This window comes from Aspergillus bombycis (genome assembly GCF_001792695.1).
Source record: "Aspergillus bombycis strain NRRL26010 chromosome Unknown contig00227, whole genome shotgun sequence".
Classification (NCBI taxonomy): Eukaryota; Fungi; Ascomycota; class Eurotiomycetes; order Eurotiales; family Aspergillaceae; genus Aspergillus; species Aspergillus bombycis.
In genome coordinates, this window is record NW_019170229.1 from 1 (window position 1) to 18082 (window position 18082).

Below are 18082 nucleotides of genomic sequence, written 5' to 3' on the forward strand. Positions count from 1 at the left end.
TCTCTCCTGTTCAGCCTTCTGTCCCTGGTGAGACACCCGTGCAGCCCACTGGCGTCTCTCCTGTTCAGCCTTCCGTCCCTGGCGAGACTCCTGTCCAGCCCACCGGCGTCTCTCCTGTCCAGCCCACTGCTCCCGGCGAGACCCCGGTCGCGCCCACTGGTGTCTCCCCAGTCCAGCCCACTCAGCCACCTCTCACTGGTGCTGCTCGGGCCGTCAAGCCCACTGTCGGTCTCTTGGCTGCAGTCATGGGTGTGATGATCCTGCTCTAAACCCATCCGCTTGGGGACAGAGTATCTGGACATTGGCCATCTCAGATACTAGAAGCGCAACGGTTCGATAAGTTATAATATCCCATTTTGGTTTGTTTGATCGTTGATTACCGTCTGACATTTGATCCCCCCAATCTGTGCTGCTTATAAGAAAAGGAAAAGTTACAAGTTGGATGGCGCAAGGGTTTCTCGTTTGTCAGATAATACCGTACCAGTAATATATAATAATGTTATGTCTTTATACTTTTGGTGCACTTATGAGCAAGGGAAGTCGGGTAGTTGTGCGCATAATAATGCTTGTATACCTGTTGTAGATTTAACGAAGGTCTTCGCCATTGAAAAACAACGTTCCTCACAGCGGTACTGCCCACAGTGTATCCACAATAGCGAGTGACTCGTCTATAACGTATCCCATTGGTATCTGTCTAAATCATATACTCCAGCTCTATCAATCCATGTACAAATCAAAGCGAAGCCCCCCTCCCTTTGAGATACATTACTGCTGCTCATTGACCAGCACGTAACGGTAGCGCGCCTTACCCGCGTGCATATCCACGATGGCGTTGTTGGCATCCTTCATGGGGATCTCCTCAATCCAAGGCTTCACTCCCTTGTCCGCAACAAGCTGGAACATCTCCCGAATCTCACGAGGAGAGCCAATGAAGGAGCTCTCGACCTTCACCCGCCGGATAAGGTTACGCACGTTGGCGAACAGCGTCCCATCCTCAGGAAGGCCGACCTGAACCAAGCTGCCGTTGGTAGCAAGAAGACCCAAGTACTCCGTCATGGGCATCTGACATACATTAGCCTTCTGAGGACTTCTATCTTACGTTGTGAGCCTACCTTCGAGGAAGAAACAGTGCAGACAATCAGGTCCAAGGAACGGGCATATTTAGTAGCCCAGTCCGGCTCATCGTCCGTGGCGATGTATGTATCGGCGCCCATCTGGAGAGAATCGGCGCTCTTGCTCGCCTTACGCGAGATAGCGACGACCTTGTCGGCGCCCATGGCCTTGGCGAATAGAACACCGAAGTGGCCGAGGCCGCCGACACCGATGATTCCGACGCGCTTGCCGGGCCCGCAGCCATTGTGCTTCAGCGGGCTGTAGACGGTGACACCGCCGCAGAGCATGGGGGCAGCCTCGGCCGAGGGAATAGCATCGGGGATCTTGATGACGAAGTTGGACGGGGTACGGTTGTACAGGGAGTATCCGCCGTAGGACTTGCCGCCGTTGAGATGGATGCCGTTGTAGGTGCCGACGATCTTATGAGAGCAGTATTGCTCCCAACCCATGGCGCATTCGGGGCAGTCGCCCAGACGACCCAGACACGAGTCGCTCTGGGCACCGACGCCGACGCGGTCTCCGACCTTGATATCGCCGACGGCTTTCGAGCCTACACGGACGGCAATACCGACGATCTCGTGGCCAACGCAGCAGGGGTATTTGGTAGGGCCCTGAGGTTGGGGGGGGTTGGTTAGCCGTTTGGTTTCCTGTCTTTTAAGTCCCGTTGAGATCTGTGAACAGAACCTACCCAGCCGCTGCGGAGAGTGTGCAAGTCGGATCCGCAAACACCACAATGGGTGACCTTAATGTCGACGTCGGTCTCCTCCCATTCCTTGGGCTCGAACTCCTGCCAAACCATCTTTCCATCTGCCGACTCGGGCGCCAGGCCCATCCAGCCTTCGAACTTGTAGTCTGTCTGCGCCATGCTTGGTGTTCCTTTTCTGGGGATTAATGTTTAGAAAGGAACCAGCCGATCCGGACCCGGTCCCATGGGCCATTTATACTGACTCGACGGCTCTACGGCTCTACTCCGGACAGTCCATGGGTTTCTGCGGATATAGCGGGTCTTGAAAAGCCATGGTCTCCACTCCTGATTGTATGTGCGTGACGGTGAAACCCAATGTAGACGGGACGAGGGTCGGTTTTGATTCGTCTTTTAGGGCTAATTGGATTTTTCTAAGGTTTCTGTGAGTCAGGTACAATGTGTTGCCGTACAATGTGCTCATTGGAGGTCAGTAAGGTATGTATATGCCTTGCAGCATACTCTGTCTCCTTCTCTCTTGTGTGTTTTATTTTATTTTACTTCTAACGATAAGGGCGGCGATTTCTCGGTGGTCTCGTTTGTTCACAGATTTAATCGGCACTAATGCGCCGAGACGGAATTCAAATCCTTAATATCAGATCCAACGAACGGTCTGGAGCTTGTAATCCAAAACACTTCAAAGTAGATCTTACGTCAAATCATCATTATCACGCCATTGGCATTGGATATGACCGCGAAACGCCAATTACCTAAATGTTGTCAGAGCAGCAAATCAATTCTATGCAATGGAGTCCCTCCACTGACCCCAACCCCAACGGCTCCACTACGAGGGAAGAAACGGAAGAAAACGAAGAAGAGAAAATTGGAGACCAACGGCACTGCTCCGTACATGTTTACTAATGCCGGGATTGCTTGTATTTTCGGCATTCGAAAAAAGTTTCCGAGGGGACGGCCAGCCGAGTCGAATTGGACTCCGTCGGCCGACTCGGGATCTGCCTCTCTGACTTGACCGTCTTGCGACGGATGGGTTTATGGTTTAGATGCTCAAGATACGTGAAGCGGTAATTGGTCTAGATTTCGTCCCTAGCATGGTTGAGAAATAGACATGGAGGATCGAAGAAAGGATGCTCAGGATATACAAATAATCACAAGTGAAGAAGAATAAGGATGAAAAGGTCACAGCGAACATGGCTGGCGAAATCAAACAATGAAGACCGTGGAAATCTATACCGAATGCAAGGATTAAGTCATCTTTTGAAGCACCTCCACGCGGACCTGTCTTCGGCTATACATATTGGATCCCACCCATATCGACGCTGCGTTTAGAACAGTGACAAAATGTCCTCGTTGGTCTTCTTGGGCTGGCTTCCTTCCGATGGTGGTGATGTGGTGTTCGATGATAGATCCAGCCCGGCGAAACCATTCATGAGGTCTGCGCTAGCACTATTACCGTTGGGGGCTGGGGCCGAGGCTGTAGCACCCCCGCCGTCACCAAACACGCCCAGTAGATCGTCCAGATTGTTGCTGCCCGCCGGAGCACCGGCCGCGGGTGACTCTACCCGGACAGGTGTGCCTGCAAGGCCTTCAAGGCCGGACATGCCGCCGCTAGGTTCCTTCTGAGCGGATGCTGGTGCGCCCCCGTCGAAATCGATATCCAGAAGATTTTCAACATTGTTCTGACTCTGGGGTGGCGGAGCCTTGCCAGTAACTGCCGCCGCAGCTGCCGCCGCAGCCAACGGGTTCTCCCGTGCATTTTGGATTTGTTCCCTAGAGAAGAACTGTTAGCGAAGAGAGCAAAAGTTTAGCCTAACTAGCAGGGGGGACATACTCGATGGCGGCCCTTTGAACGGCGTCGGCACCAAATCTGCCTTGGCCCACGAATTGCTCTGGTGGCTTGTGGTATACTGAGGCGAGGGTAGAAAGCTCGGTGAGGAGTTGTTCGAGAAGTGCTGGTGGGAGAGAGTGGATGGTAGTCACGATTGGTGGCTTTTCAGAGAGCATAATGTTCTTCGTGGCACCAGGGTCGCTTGTGTTGGATAGCAAGCGCCAGTACACATAGGCTCGGTCACGAACGTCAGGGTTGTCGTTCTCCGCCGTTGCGGCCTGCAGGACCTTCTGCACCAGTCCCTGGGCCTTCTCAGGCCGTTTTACGAAAAGTTTAACAACAGCGGTGAGGATTTGTAGCTGCGTTTGCGAGAACTCTTCATTGAACCCTTCCACGAACCCGCCTAGAATGTCTCCAGCATTGTTGATCTTCTCCGCATACTCTCCCACGATCCAGATGAGCGCGGCCCTGGCGTTAGGCTCATCAAGCTCATCAATGCACTTGCAAAGAGTCGGAATGATGCCTTCGTAGCCAGGATACTTCCGGAAAATGTCCTTGATCACCACGATGGCCTCCTGTACCACGTAGTTGACCTTCGTGTTGATCAAGTCCAACAATGTGTTAACGCACTTCTCGCTGGCGTTCTCAATCTTGATGGCAACCTGACCGATCGCCTTGACCGCGCGCCGCACAAAGTCCATGTCCACTTCCAGGGCGTATTCCTTGAGTTCTGCCAGAAGCTGGTCGACATTGCGGTCGTTGGCAATGCGAACCATGATCTCAAGCTTCTGGAATTTAACGTAGGGCGGGTCGTTGTACTTGCAGAAGAACACACGGAGCTCTTTGTTTAGAATATCCGGCTGTTTTTGCAGTAACAGGTCGATATTTCTCAGGGCTACATATTGCACTTCGGGAGCGGATGAGACAAGGGTCACTAGAAATTAACCATCATTTAGATCGTCTCCATAATTGGGCTGAAGGGGGCTAAATTACCCAAGGGGGGAGCCATCTTTTTCAGATAGTTCTTGGAGAGTTCATCTTTGATATTCCTCATGTGCAAAAAGACGACCTTCACGGCGGCCAACACAACACTGGGATTCGCATGCTGGAATTGAGGGGCCACGCGTTCACAGATATGCTCTGATTCGGTGACCTCAGAAGTCCGATACTCTGCCAAAGTTGTGAGAATCGTAACTCGACCCCACTCTGTGCACTCGTTCAGCGCCATCAATAGCTTGCGTAGCGTATTGGCTGTGACCTGGAGCGCATTGGTTTCAGGCGCGGCGTGATAGATCTCCGACAGCGCTGTCACCGAGTTCGCAACCACCATGGGATTGGGGTCTCCAATCATCTCCTGAAGCATTTCCAGGAAGCCATTCTCCATACACAGGTCGGGGTTGAGATCGAAAAGCTTGGCTACACAAATCGCCGCTGTCTTGCGGACATAGGGCGACTCATCGCGGAGAGTCTTCCGGAGGGGCTCCTCCATGTAGTCGACCATCTTGTCCACTCGGATACATCCCATCGTTCGGATTGCGAGCGCTCTGATCAGAGGATTAGGGTCTTCGGAGTCTTGAACGAAGGTATTCACGGCGAGAATACAGAGGTCCGGGTGAGATTTGGCGTAATTCCTGATTGCCGCGCATCAACTATCAGCATGCAGAGCGACCATCGAAACAGTCATGGGCCACCCACATCAGATACAGGTATACTAATTTCTTCTGTTCGAGATCGCTCGTCGCAATATTCTTCAGGACATCGGGGAAAAGGGCAGATACATCTTTTCCCAAGGTCATGGCCATGATGGTTTTTTGGATAGCCTCCTTTCTGTGATCGGGTCAGACATCTTCACTGAATTCGGTATGGGTGCCAGATCTTCGAGAGTCAACCGGAGACATACCGTTCGTAGGCATATTGAGATCTGTAATTCTGGTTAGTGACACTGGCTGGAACGCGTAATGACAAGAAATTCGGAGTGCATACACAAGTCCAGCTCGCAATTCGAATGTTTCTCCTTTTCTAGGCACCGCAAAGGCGCCGCGTATCCTGCTCATAGCCATCGTGATTGAAAACAAGCTCCACAGCGAAGAGCGACGTGGGAATTAAGTATGCAAGAGTGTCCTTGCGGACCACTGCGGGGAATTTGGCGGCGGCGAGAGGTTCAGGGATACCGTCGGTGGGTCGGGAAGATGGCGTTTCAAATGGCTGGGAAGATTAGGGTAAAATCAAAGCGTCATCCCCAAAGGCCCAGGTTGCGAAGGAAAAAGGGGGAATGGGCGCAGTTGAGGGAGAGCGGAGAAGACGAGGTGGAAGTGGATTAAAGGAAAGGGTCTCATCATGTGTCTGGACCCAAAAGTTGTCCACAAAAACGCGGCTCTGCCTTTTAGCATTTAAGGCCGCGGAGCTTAATTACCACGACCACGTCTCAGTTACTCCAGACAAAGATCCCTTGGCATTATACACGTCGACCGCATGGTAAGGATTCCGTAATGAACTTTACATATAATCTTCTAGTATTAACATGCTTCGCAGGCGAATCTTCCCAATCTCCGGCGGTTATTCGTCGAGGCCAGAACGGAAGCCGAGGAGAACGAATACTCCAGGACTGCTGTGAGCTATTGATAACTCCACAACCGGATATCGAGTCGGAATTCTGACTAGGATCCACGCAGTTCTATAACCTCGTCCTCTTTATCTCCTCGGTCGCAGTGTTCAGCTTAGCCGCGCAGCGCATAGGAGGGACAAAGACCGGAAAATGACAGAGCCCCCTTGGTTGACAAAACTATGGATCGAACCCTGCCTTTTTTTTGCCTGATTCTTCTCTCCATCTTCCTCTTCCTCCTCTCCTTTCTGTCTCTATAAGAACAAAAGAAGCCTCGTCCACGTTCCCCAGCACCACCATCCATAACAATTCGCTGCTGGCTGCGGCGGAGATCTCCACACCTCCTAACAGATAAAGAGATTGTAAGCTCGCTCCACATTAGTTATTTCCAGAGAAAAGGCTAATCAGAAGATTCGGACCTAGGTATTTGACATGTTGAATTTACGCATTGAGCTGGAGAAGGCAAGAGCAGAAGTCACTGCAAAGGAACGAAGACTAGCAGAGCTTGTTGAGGAGCAAACCATCCGCAGTGTAAGTGTACTTGGACTGTTACTTATGATTACTTTGGCTAATGGAATATATCGTGAACAATAGAACTCCAGCAAATCCATCGAACAAAATCATGAAAAGGAAGATTAGGCGTCTAGCCATCAATCCGTCTCCTCGCCGTCATCCTCTAAGAAGGCAAGGTGTTTGCGGCCTCGGTTTAAACGTCGTCCTGGTCGCCCGCTGTCGCTTTCTTCGTCGGCATCACCTTTACCATATAGCCTTACCTCCTCTTGGCACGAGACGACGTCAGCTTGAAGCTCACGCCTTTCCCTGATCTTCAAGGCTTTCCTTTCAGCTTCCTTTCCCTTCAATGGCCCTATCATTCCTGCCTCCCTGAGCATACCCTCAAGGTGCCCGATCTTCTCCTTCGATGTCTCATATGGAGCCAGCAGTCGCCACCAAAGTTTCCGGATCCCGCATTTTACCAGCAAGTCTTGCAACTCCTTTATCTTCTTTTGGTCTGGGTCAAGGTCCGCGTCCTTCGCTTTAGATGTGGTCGTCGTCTTCTTTCGTTTTTGGGTTGAAGCTTCGGTACCAGCACTTTTCTGTCGTTTTCGGGTCGGCTTAGGCTCTTCGTCAAGAACCACGGACATTTCACTCTCGGAGTCCTCTCCGCGGTCATTCTTTGGTTCCTCGGCCTCCTCTGATGGGGCGACGTCATCCTTCTGGTCCTCTACATCCTCCGAGTCATCCGACACCAGTTCTTTCGATGGCTTCGATTTGGAATTCTTTCCGAGAGTTGTTTCTGATTGTTTTTTAGCGGGCCTTTTCACTTCTTCTTCACTCTCATCGTCCAGTGGTGCGCTGCTTTCACTCTGGTCTTCCGGTTCTGGTGTACTCGTTTTTCGTCGCTTTCGCGATGCCTCTGCTTTGTCGAGTTTTGTCCTTTTAGCGGAAGAAGCCTTCTTCGCGGGAGGAGCAGGCTCCTCCGGCTCTTCATCCGATTCCGGTTCTTGCGCCTGTTTATCTTGTACCGCCTGCGGACCCGTAACAGTTAGCTAAATGACGAACCAAATTGTTCAATCACAACCCGATAGCAAAACGTTGCCAAAACATACCACTTCATCCTTAATGATCTGATCACTCTTTGACTTCCAAGTGCTGCTTCCTTTAAAAAAGCCCTCCTCGACCCCGAGAGATTTCTCCGCAGCCATGCGCACCCGCTTCACCGTTAATTCCTCCATATTTCCTAACTTGTAAATCTTCGCGACGGTCTCGCGTAGAGCCTTTTCGAGCGCATCATTGGAAGGGGCCGAAGGGGCTGCGGGTTCATCAGACTCGGATTCGGAATCGGAAACTACACGGCGTCGGGGCGCCATCTCGTCTTCTTTACTGGCTTGGTCTGGTCTTATATACTCTTCGGAGATGAATTCGTAGCTTCCGAGTCGAAGGCGGGCAATTCGCGACGCGACGCCAATTCCGAACTATCGGCCGGGGGCAGATATAGTAGGTTTGGGGATATCGCAAAATTTCAGAAATCGAACTCGTAACACCGAATTGACACGAACAGTCACTAGCCGTGTATAGAAAATAACCGTACGCAACCTCGCAACTAAGTTAGCTTCATCGTCCAGAACGGCAGGAGGTTCCTGGCCAGGCACCGGGAGTTGGAAACCCGGGGAAAGATACGGCTGACAAAGCACTAAATTTATGCTTACTTTTTGGGTCCGGTAGAACAACCAGAAGGGAAAAGAATGGGGGAGAAAAAGGGAAACTTATAAAATAGAACTCGGGGGAGGGTCCTCTCCGTTAATCTCTGTGTACATACATCCCAGGAATCGGCACTCCTCTTCCCTACGAACCGGATCACTCCCGTCGATCTAATCACTGCGCACCAACTCCGCGGTATACCGAGCACACCTCCGAACCGCATCAGGGACACTATAATCGATATTGACGACGGTTGGGTCTCTCGCGAAGAGCAAACAAGTCCGCAATGTCAGCCTCCGAGTCACAACACAGTCTACCCAAGAATCTATTCCCCCACCACACTCCCGCAGCCGCCAGCTCATCCACCGAGGAAAGCAAAGATGCCAATGGAATGACGAAACTGCCCAACGGGGTCATCCTCGACAAAGATGGGAAACCGTACGTCGTCGCACTTCCCTCCTCCAAGCTTATCTTCTGTCCCCAAATTCTCAAACCTAAGCAAACCCACACCCACTAACAAACAAACCCCCAGCTGCCGCCTCTGTACCTCCGCCGCATCCTGGCGCAACCTAACCAAACAAGCCAAAACCCAAACCGCAGCTTCAACAGCAACAGCAACAGCAGCAGCAACAACGACGACGGCCCCGAAACCAACTCCCGACTCCACACCTCTCCCCCAATCGCGAGACGACTGTCCCCCGGACGTCGAGGCCCTGGGCCGTTCAACATGGACCTTCCTCCATTCCCTGACGGCGTCGTACCCCGTGAAGGCGACGCAGGAACAACAGGGCGAGATGCGCACGTTCCTGAAGATCTTCTCGCGCTTGTATCCGTGCTGGGTGTGTGCGGATGATTTCCGGACCTGGATGGCGGAGCCGAATGGGCGTAATGAGCCGCGCTTAGCTGGGAGGGCGGATTTCGGGACGTGGATGTGCGAGGCGCATAATGAAGTGAATCGGAAATTAGGCAAGAAGGAGTTTGATTGTCGCTTGTGGGAGGAGAGGTGGAGGACTGGGTGGAAGGACGGAAGGTGTGATTGATTGATGGTTATTATAGAATTGTTAGAGTATAGATGGGTTCGGATTTGTACGATAGCTTGCTGCCATGATTCTCTCTACTCAACTGCGAACTGCAGGTATGGGGACGGCTCTCTCTTCTCTCTGTGTATGTATACATGAATCACTCTTCTTTTTTTTTTCATGAACATCTTGAAGTTGCATTGCGAAAGTAGAAGTTAAGGTAATATAAAACAACGTCGCTGGGAAATTAGTGTAAACAGCAAATCCATACATCTAGTAAGCGGCTTCCTCCAGCCATGGGCGCCACCCTTATCACTAAACTTCCTCCCACGGGAAAGTTATTCGCTTCATATGTTTCACATTGGAGACAGAGAATTACATGACAGAGAATCTTCCGACTCCTTCATCTTCAATGTTGACCTGGAACGTACAACCGTAATCCACTAGCCGGTGCACCGATCTCGGTCACGTCGGATATCCGACACACGGTACCCTTATACTGTTCATGATATTTGGCGCCGGTGAAAGGATCCGAGACGCTTGGGGAGCCGCTATAGATAGGGGTATGGGAAGCAGCGCAGATATCGAACTCGGCAAACTGGTCGAACTCGATGTCAATCTTATCCTGCGGGCTGCGCTCGCATTGAGCCTTGATCTTCTTTGCCTGTGTACTGGTTAGCATCTCACTCGGTGAAGTCCCAACCTTCATCGTCTGACTTACCTGATCAAGGAGCTTGGGGGAGCCACCGTTTGCCAACATACGGTTGGCAAAGCTGAGGGCCGAGGAGTAGTTCTTGTTGGCAAAGGCAAGCTTCATTGCTGCCATCAGTGCCAGCTGGCGATGCGCAACCTCCAGCTTGGGGATAGTGAAGTAAGCAGAAAGCTCGAGGCTTCTCTGGAGGCCTTCTGGGGTGTCGGTACTAATAGCACGGCGCTCTAATTCGATCGACATCGCAAGGATGTATTCCCGAGCAGTTTCAATGATCTTCTTCGCCTGTTCAACCTCGGCCTCTGACGACACCGTGTTCACGAGGAGAGAGTGCAAGATATCCTTGAAGATTCTCACACCGTCCTCGAGCTTGTTGGCCCTCATTGCCGCGTACCCTTCCTGGAGGTCTACATTGGCAATGGTCTCCAGATCCTTCGCGATAACGGGGAGGACCTTGCGCGAATCGGTTTCCTCGACAGTGCGGCGAACGTAGTTAACCAGAGGGGGCAGGCCGGGAGTCGCTGGGAGATACGTCTTGGAGGCCTTATACACTTCCAAGAAACGTGGCTTGAGAGGCGCGAAGTTTACAGCGCCAACTTGGCGATTGAGAAGCTGCATGGCGGTGTCGAAGGAACCAGCGGCGACGTGGTCAGCGGCAAGAGGGGAGTTGCGAGCCCAGAGGTCGGCCTCCGTGCTGCCAGCACCCGCCTCAGCGCTGTCCACATTGACGAAGTCAACATCTTCTTCAACATTGATTTCGTCTCCCATGTCCCATCCGGCAACGTCCTCGTCCTCATCTTCAAGGTGTTCGCCGGCAGTCTCAGCCTCTTCCTCTTCTTCCTCAGCCTCAAAGCCAATAGCCGCAGATTCGTCGTCCACACCAACTTCTCCGAGCAACGCTTTCTCGAACGACGAATGGGCAGCAGCCTTGACGGGCCAGTTCGACTTGAAAGTTGGCACGATAGGGTGTGGTACCTGTTGGACTCCATCGCCAGTGGGGAGAGTGATCTGGTCTTCCGTGAGACCGCAAGCCTCGAGGATCGACTCCGCCTCTTCGGTCAACCCGTGGGTCTTTGCGGTCAGGTATGCTAGAGGATCTACAAGCTGTTAGCGAGGCACCATAATGAAGTTGCTAAATTCGGGACTCACAAAGATCGACCTCCTTGAACATCTGGATCCTGTCCTCAACATCACCACGGTAGATGGCGTTCTGGAATCGGGAAGTGAAATCGCCACGATGTTCAGCAATCTTGGCCATTCGTCCAAGTTTCTCCTGGTCACCCGTGGCCAAGTAGAGGAAGGACAGCTTGTCGAAATTCCGCTGCTTTTGGTAAGCCATCTCCACTACCTGGTGATTGCCATGGGCCAAAGCTTCTGTGCCAAGTCTGCTCCACAGGTTGGGGCGGTCCAACTCTCTTGCCATCTCGACAGCAACGTCAAGGTTACCGCACTCCAGGGCAAGCTCGAAGCGGGTCTGGGGGTCCTGCACGAACTGGAGCGCAATCTCTGGGTAGCCCTTCTTCTGCAGGTATGAGATGATGCTTTGGCCGACAAGGCTAGAGGTCTTGATGATTTGGAGCATCTCATCGTAGTTTCTCTTGACCAGCGCTAGTTTGAACCGGTACTCGGTAGGATCAATTTCCAGAATTCTAGGCTTGGCACTGCGATCCAAGCAGTAGACGTTCCGGCCCTTGACCTTGACGAGATAAACAGTCTGGTCGAGGGTGCGAATGATACCATTGTCACTTTTACACAATTAGCATGCGTGCTTCATCAGAAAGAAGATAAAACGTACCCATTAAGGAGAGAGTACTTGACGTGGTTCAAGGTGGAGTAGAGAAGGACGCCAGCGTCATCCCAGGCGGCGCTCTTGATACGAATGGTCTCATGCAAGCTGCTTACTTGCTCCAGGGATTTGCTGACAATCGTCACATTATGCTTGCTGAGCAAAGCTGCATAAAGGCCATCGTTGGACCAGACAACGTATTTGACGCCGCTGACAGCCAACTCAGCCAACTGCTTCTTCTGCTGGATATCGAAAAGAACGACGTTGGTGGGAGTGACAAAGAGTAGACATCCGGTACCGCCAAAGTAGATATCGGTTGTACCTGGAGGAGGTTTGATAGTCTTCGTTGTTGAGTTGCTCAAGTCCTTGATGTCCACTTGCTGGTTCGCTTGGTTGAAAACAGCGAAGCGATTGCGCGCGACAAAGACAGCAGAGGAGGCCTGGCCACGTTTGGCGTCAGTCGGCTCCACGGCACCAGTAGCATCCCGTGGGAGGTGAATCAGCTCGTACACGCCACCATCTGTTGGAGAAGTAACCAGGATGGCACGCTCAGCGGGGTTGTACGAGACCGTCCTTGGAGGCACCCAAGGGGAACCCAGTTTACGCAACGAGAGCATCGGCGGAGATTCGACGTTCTTGGCGAAGTCATACGACTTGACATGCTTCTCCTTGGTAATGTAGAAAAGCTGGTTCTGGTAAACCGTAGAAGCTGGCCTCTCGCGCTCCAACTTGAAAACCATCACACCAGTGTCGTGACCTGCCGCAAAGAGATTGATTTCAGGATGAGCGGCAATAACCCAGAAGCGATCCAGATCACGCTTGAATGATTGCACCGAGGTTCTCTTATTCAAGTCCCACGCTCTGATTGTTTTATCTTCGCCGACGGAGAGGATCAAATCTTGGTGAGGGTGAAACAGACAGGCTGAGGCATTCTGGAAATGACCGCGACATGTATCGACTTCCCAGGCTTTGGTGTCTATCGTAAAATGTTAGCGACCCTAAACCACGGATGGAAAGCGCTTAGTCGTAACATACCGCTCATCCTCCATAACTTGATCAAGCGGTCGTCACCCGCAGAGACAATCAGGGGCAGAGTGGGGTGGAAGGATACCCAGTTGACACCTCGGTCGTGGCCCTCCAAGACAAACTTGACAACTGCATCGGTGTTTCCAAACATATCCGCTTGGCTGGGGTTGGCCCGAGCCATCTGGTCTTCGAACGACATAGTTGTCGGCGCAGAATGCTTCTTCCGCAAGCCCGAGATGTCCCAGATACGCACAGACTGGTCTAGGGAGGCTGAGGCAATCAGGTCCTCGGTTGGGTGAAACTGCGCGCACATCACATAATGATTATGGCCCGTCATCGTACAGACTGAGGGCTCGAAGTCAGTTTTGTTCGAGATAGGTGGCCAGATCCCAACTTACTCAGTGACCTGTTCTGCCAGTTCCATATCCGGATTGTTTGGTCGTCCGACGCGGAAAGAATCCAAGGCAGCTCGGGATGGAAGAACACTGTGCGCACATAATCAAGATGGCCATTGAGGGTGAAAAGGCATCTCCGCGTTTGGTAATTCCACACTTTGATCTTGTAGTCATCGCCTCCGGACACGAAGAGGGGTTGTGTAGGATGAAAGTCAATGCCTCGGACGGGGCCATCGTGTTCTTCGAAACGGTCAATGAGGGTTCCCATGCGATAATCCCATAGCTGGATAGTCGACGAATGAAGCGATACTAAGATCCATGGCCTGGTTCCGTCAGGGTCAGCGGTGCTTGATTGCGACGCGTGGGACGCTCAGTCGTGGACTAACCGCTTGGGATGGAAAGCGATTCCCTTCGCTCTGGATGACTTCGACTCGAACTGTGCAGGGTATGATGTTTAATAGTTGCCCTTGAAACTCCAGAGCCAGATTGTCGGGGGGGCATTGGAGGGGAGGACATACCTTAGTGAGCATGTTTGGGGAGGACTGCATCTTCAAGGAGAGTTGGCCGGAGCCGCACCATAGAGAAGCAAGCTCCGCACGCTAGATATAAAGAGATCACAAAAGCGACCACCTCATCCACTGCTGGAACGGGCAGAATGGCAGAGGATCACGCAGGTAAGGTCGGGGAGCGTCTGGACTCGGGGACAGTCTGGACAACTAAACTAAGAGCGATGAGGCGGTAAACGTGGACTTATTGTGTCGCCCGCCGGGAGAGCCAATAAGCGAATCCGGTTGGGCCAATGATGGGCCCCGGCGGTGAGAAGCTGCCAGGGGAACATCAATTGCCTTCCCGTAATGAACTACAACTTGCTCCGTTTCATACGAGAGACAATTCGATGAGAACTCTTGATTCACACACTGGAGATCGATGAGAATGGACTAGATGTTCAGACTAACTTTTCTAGGGCCCCATACCATCTATTTCCTCTTCGAGAATGCGGTCCCCAATCACTCACCATTACCCCGGACACTCCTCCCCGCCGAAGAACAACCGTGGGCACCTCCACTAACACACATCATAAGTACGACTCCAGGGCAGTCACGCCCTCAGTTCCAATTAGTCACTCTGCAGAATATTCTCGAATAGAACACATACGCCAACCCTAATGCTGTGAATCCGACCCATGTACTGTACTTTTCATTTCTTTCTTTGGCATGACTGCAATACATCCCATTCCAGACGTTCTTATCCTGGACTTGGGCTAGCGTGATATGTATGAGATGTCCGGAATCTACGACACTGCTTCTAGTCCATTCCAAGCCTTCACAATGTCAGATAATAAACAAGAATTTACACCATCCCAACAGGGTCAGAATACATGCAATGCACCCGCAGAGGATCCTTTAATCCAGGACTCCGACCATAATGCTCCTGTTGTGGTGCAACCATATGCTATTGAGGAGCCGGAGGACGATCCTCCCCCTGTATCTTTCAAGCCTGCTATTACTTTTCTTCCGGGTCCCAGTTCTGAGAGCTGGCAAACCGACCTGGTGGATTCAATGGAAGACCTACACTGTGAATCTGACAATAATATCACCAGGCCGACATCAAGATATAACCGAGGCAGGAAAAGGAAGCCGTCCAGCACTGCTACTGGAGGGTTTCAAGTATTCCAGGGACAAGGTCCGGGCATGTCACACGATCGACGATACGAAGAGGGACCCAATCTTAAACTGAGAAAGCTACGCAGAAAAACCAAGCAATCAAATGGGGCTTTATGGACTCCGGCAAACAGCCTTTCGGACGTCGCACTTAGCGAGTTAGAGTCTTCAGAGAGTTTCTGTTCAAGATCTCCATCGCTCGAAGAGACTGGCACCGACCCCAACCAAGAGGCTACTGCATCGGAGCAGATGGATCTAGATTGAGAAAAAGACCATGATGAGAATCGTTGACATCACTACTTGCTCTCCCGATCTCGATTGCTGATGTCACGTGCCCATAGGCTTGTTCGAGTCGCACTAGTCCGGAAAAGGCCGTTGACATAGATGACGTCAGACGGTCCTCATCGCCGGCTGCCCACTGAGGGAGCACCACAATTCACTTCTCTCGGGTCGAGACCCGCCTCGTAGCTTGTCATCTTTCAATTATCTCTTAGTCTGACTTCCTATCATCCAATTGGACCCTCAATCCTTTCATTGAATCGTTGCTTCGCTCACAATGGCCGCGACTAGGACTTCGACACGCCAAGCCGCTCAGAAGGCGAAGGAAGCCATAGCAGCCGGTCCAGACTCTAAGAGCAAGAGTGGGGCGGGTGCAAAGCGTAAGGAAGCTGCGCATAAAGGTCCCGAGCCGAAGAGGAGCAAAAAGGATGACCAGAAGCCTGCGCTGGATGAAGACCAGAAGGTGGAAGAGCGAAAGGAGGATGTAGAAGGGCAAGTAAAGGAAAAGAAGGAGGAACCTGTTCAACAAGGAGCAGAGGGAGAGAAGGTTCAGCCGGTTGAAGAGCAGGCGGAGGGAGAGAAGGTTCAGCAGAATGAGGAGCAAGCAGAGGGAGAGAAGGGGCAGCAGAATGAGGAACGCGCAGAGAGCAAGAAGGAAGAGCCTGAACAAGAGCAAGCAGTGGGAGCGAAAGAGGAACAGAAAGAGGAACAGGTAGAAGAAAGCAAGGAAGAACAAGGGAATGACAAAGAGGAACCACTGAAGTCAAATACTGATCAGGACAAACCTGCTGACGGTATCAACTCTTGTACACGCTTCGAGTGGCATCATACTAACGACGCGTAGAGCAACAGAAGCCCGCTGCTGATGGGGTTGAGTCTGAGGTTCAAAAGTCACAGGAAAGAGAGGAAGCCGTTCCTTCGAATATACTCGAGAAAGGCGTGATCTATTTCTTCTATCGACCCCGAGTTAACGTGTCCGAACCACATAGTGTGGAAGATGTTGCCCGAAGCTTCATTGTACTACGTCCAACTCCTTTAGGGGCCTCTCTGGATCAAACGCAGGGGTCTTTGGAAGCTGGCGCGAAGTGTCGACTGCTGCTATTGCCTAAAAAGAAATTTCCAACGAGTGGGAGGGAGAGATATATGGGTTTCGTTGAGAAGACTGGACAGACGATGAAAGAGCTCCAGGAGAACTTCATCGCTGGTGAGAAATATGAAACTTTGACCCATGGCGAACGCACTGTGCCGGAAGCCAAGCCGTATGCCGAAGGCGTCTATGCGATTACCTCCACCGAGCGAGCTTCGCACTTGGCGTACATTTTGACCATCCCTGGGGAGGTCGGCCCTCTTCAGGAAGACTTTGGCCTTCACGCGCGCGGCAGCTGGATTGTACAGTCGAAGAACCCGAAGTATCCGGGCCCTTCCTCGGCGCAACTTCCCAAGGACCCTGAGTACCCTGAAAGGTTTGCCACTGCCCTTCTCAATTCTGTCTATTGTCTTAGAACTACGACTGATTTTGCTGGGTAGTGTTCGCGAAAAGTTCCAGGATTATCGCTGGGCGCCATTGACACCTGAGTTCATTGACTACCCCAACGCCCAGTTCCTGATAATCGGTGGAGCTACAAATGACCTTGGAAAGGCTGCTACCGCCGAGCCTGACGGAAAGCGGTCTGAAGAGGCGCAGCCCGGGGAAGAGTTAGAGAAGTTGGAGGGCGAGAACGAGGAGAGAGTTGAGTCATTGGATGGTAAGAGTTTCTTGAGCCCCATGTTGAAATATGTACTAAGGTTTGACTAGGGGATGATGCTGTATACAAAGATCTGGGACTGGATGCGAGTAAGTATCCTAAGGTGCCAACAACTTGGGATAGTTAGTAGTCCACTCAGAAAGGTAAAACTTGCTGAATGAGAGAACAATGTATAGTATGCGTGAATACCAAAATTAGGAGTAAGGATGGATGTCTGATTATCTTGATACTGGTAGCATATGGAGATTTATCACTGGAATATAAAATGAGCTATACCTGCTAGGTAATCAAACCACAACCAATGTCAACCAGATCAAGAATGCAATCAGATACAATTCCACCAATGTAGATTCATGTAGTTATATGGGATTATTCATTCGGCAAGTCCACCACGAACGTGGCAAGATAATCTGGTTTCATATTAGACTTCGAAACTCTTGAGGTCTCGGCACTACAATTGAAACCGATCATGGAAGACTTTCTCAACAAAACCGGAGATACATGCCTGGAATAGGAACTCGAAGGTTGCATTGTTCTTGTCTAAAGCCATTAAGCAGTACTTAGGGTCCAATCCAGGAGTCATGAATGAACGAAGCAGATCGCCTTCGACATTTGTTCTGGAATACCTCCACAGGTGACCCCCTGACAGAAGCCCTAATGCAACGTTAGTCAATCCCAGACAGAGATGAGACAGCCACCACGAAACAGACATAGATAGGCTCTAGACCCCTTCACTAATGTAGTAACGTTCTGGAACAAACCCTGTCTGATTGCGTAAAAGGCTGAACATGAAACACCACAAGCGCCTCAAGAGGGTCCCTTGTATCGACCCAGACTCGAGAGCATCAGACCATCAGATTCTTCAAGGATATATAAAGACCATACACTACACATAGACACACCAACCAGCCATCTCCCCAAATACAAACACACACACACACACACACACACACACACACACACACACACACACACACACACACACACACACACACACACACACACACACACACACACACA

At 51.4% G+C, this 18082-nt stretch overlaps 8 protein-coding genes across 8 annotated transcripts; 4 read left to right on the top strand and 4 right to left on the bottom strand.

Annotated features, from left to right (window-relative positions):
* On the top strand, window positions 1–269 carry cspA (putative cell surface protein; the record flags this gene model as incomplete). Its single annotated transcript, XM_022539129.1, has 1 exon — window positions 1–269. A coding segment is annotated over one exon (269 nt), but the record flags the coding sequence as incomplete, so codon positions are not given.
* A 496-nt stretch (window positions 270–765) lies between these two features.
* On the bottom strand, window positions 766–2279 carry ABOM_012002 (NAD(P)-dependent alcohol dehydrogenase; the record flags this gene model as incomplete). The annotated part of the gene is made up of 4 exons (XM_022539130.1): window positions 766–1062; window positions 1113–1724; window positions 1802–1994; window positions 2269–2279. The coding sequence occupies 4 exons, from the start codon at window positions 2277–2279 to the stop codon at window positions 766–768; spliced, it is 1113 nt and encodes a 370-aa protein (XP_022382995.1).
* Window positions 2280–3138: 859 nt separating this feature from the next.
* Window positions 3139–5701, bottom strand: ABOM_012003 (putative AP-1 adaptor complex subunit beta; the record flags this gene model as incomplete). The annotated part of the gene is made up of 6 exons (XM_022539131.1): window positions 3139–3583; window positions 3645–4575; window positions 4635–5272; window positions 5337–5468; window positions 5542–5562; window positions 5625–5701. The coding sequence occupies 6 exons, from the start codon at window positions 5699–5701 to the stop codon at window positions 3139–3141; spliced, it is 2244 nt and encodes a 747-aa protein (XP_022382996.1).
* Window positions 5702–6893: 1192 nt separating this feature from the next.
* Window positions 6894–8111, bottom strand: ABOM_012004 (putative transcriptional regulator; the record flags this gene model as incomplete). The annotated part of the gene is made up of 2 exons (XM_022539132.1): window positions 6894–7769; window positions 7851–8111. 2 exons carry the CDS (start codon window positions 8109–8111, stop codon window positions 6894–6896), a joined length of 1137 nt encoding a protein of 378 aa, XP_022382990.1.
* Window positions 8112–8728: 617 nt separating this feature from the next.
* Window positions 8729–9482, top strand: ABOM_012005 (flavin-linked sulfhydryl oxidase; the record flags this gene model as incomplete). Its single annotated transcript, XM_022539133.1, has 2 exons — window positions 8729–8880; window positions 8975–9482. The coding sequence occupies 2 exons, from the start codon at window positions 8729–8731 to the stop codon at window positions 9480–9482; spliced, it is 660 nt and encodes a 219-aa protein (XP_022382991.1).
* A 388-nt stretch (window positions 9483–9870) lies between these two features.
* ABOM_012006 (coatomer subunit alpha) lies at window positions 9871–13907 on the bottom strand (the record flags this gene model as incomplete). Its single annotated transcript, XM_022539134.1, has 8 exons — window positions 9871–10125; window positions 10183–11267; window positions 11320–11915; window positions 11966–12932; window positions 12992–13327; window positions 13381–13700; window positions 13764–13813; window positions 13896–13907. 8 exons carry the CDS (start codon window positions 13905–13907, stop codon window positions 9871–9873), a joined length of 3621 nt encoding a protein of 1206 aa, XP_022382992.1.
* A 798-nt stretch (window positions 13908–14705) lies between these two features.
* Window positions 14706–15302, top strand: ABOM_012007 (uncharacterized protein; the record flags this gene model as incomplete). Its single annotated transcript, XM_022539135.1, has 1 exon — window positions 14706–15302. The coding sequence occupies one exon, from the start codon at window positions 14706–14708 to the stop codon at window positions 15300–15302; it is 597 nt and encodes a 198-aa protein (XP_022382993.1).
* Window positions 15303–15594: 292 nt separating this feature from the next.
* On the top strand, window positions 15595–17189 carry ABOM_012008 (uncharacterized protein; the record flags this gene model as incomplete). Its single annotated transcript, XM_022539136.1, has 4 exons — window positions 15595–16111; window positions 16162–16780; window positions 16845–17062; window positions 17113–17189. 4 exons carry the CDS (start codon window positions 15595–15597, stop codon window positions 17187–17189), a joined length of 1431 nt encoding a protein of 476 aa, XP_022382997.1.
* Window positions 17190–18082: the final 893 nt, after the last annotated feature.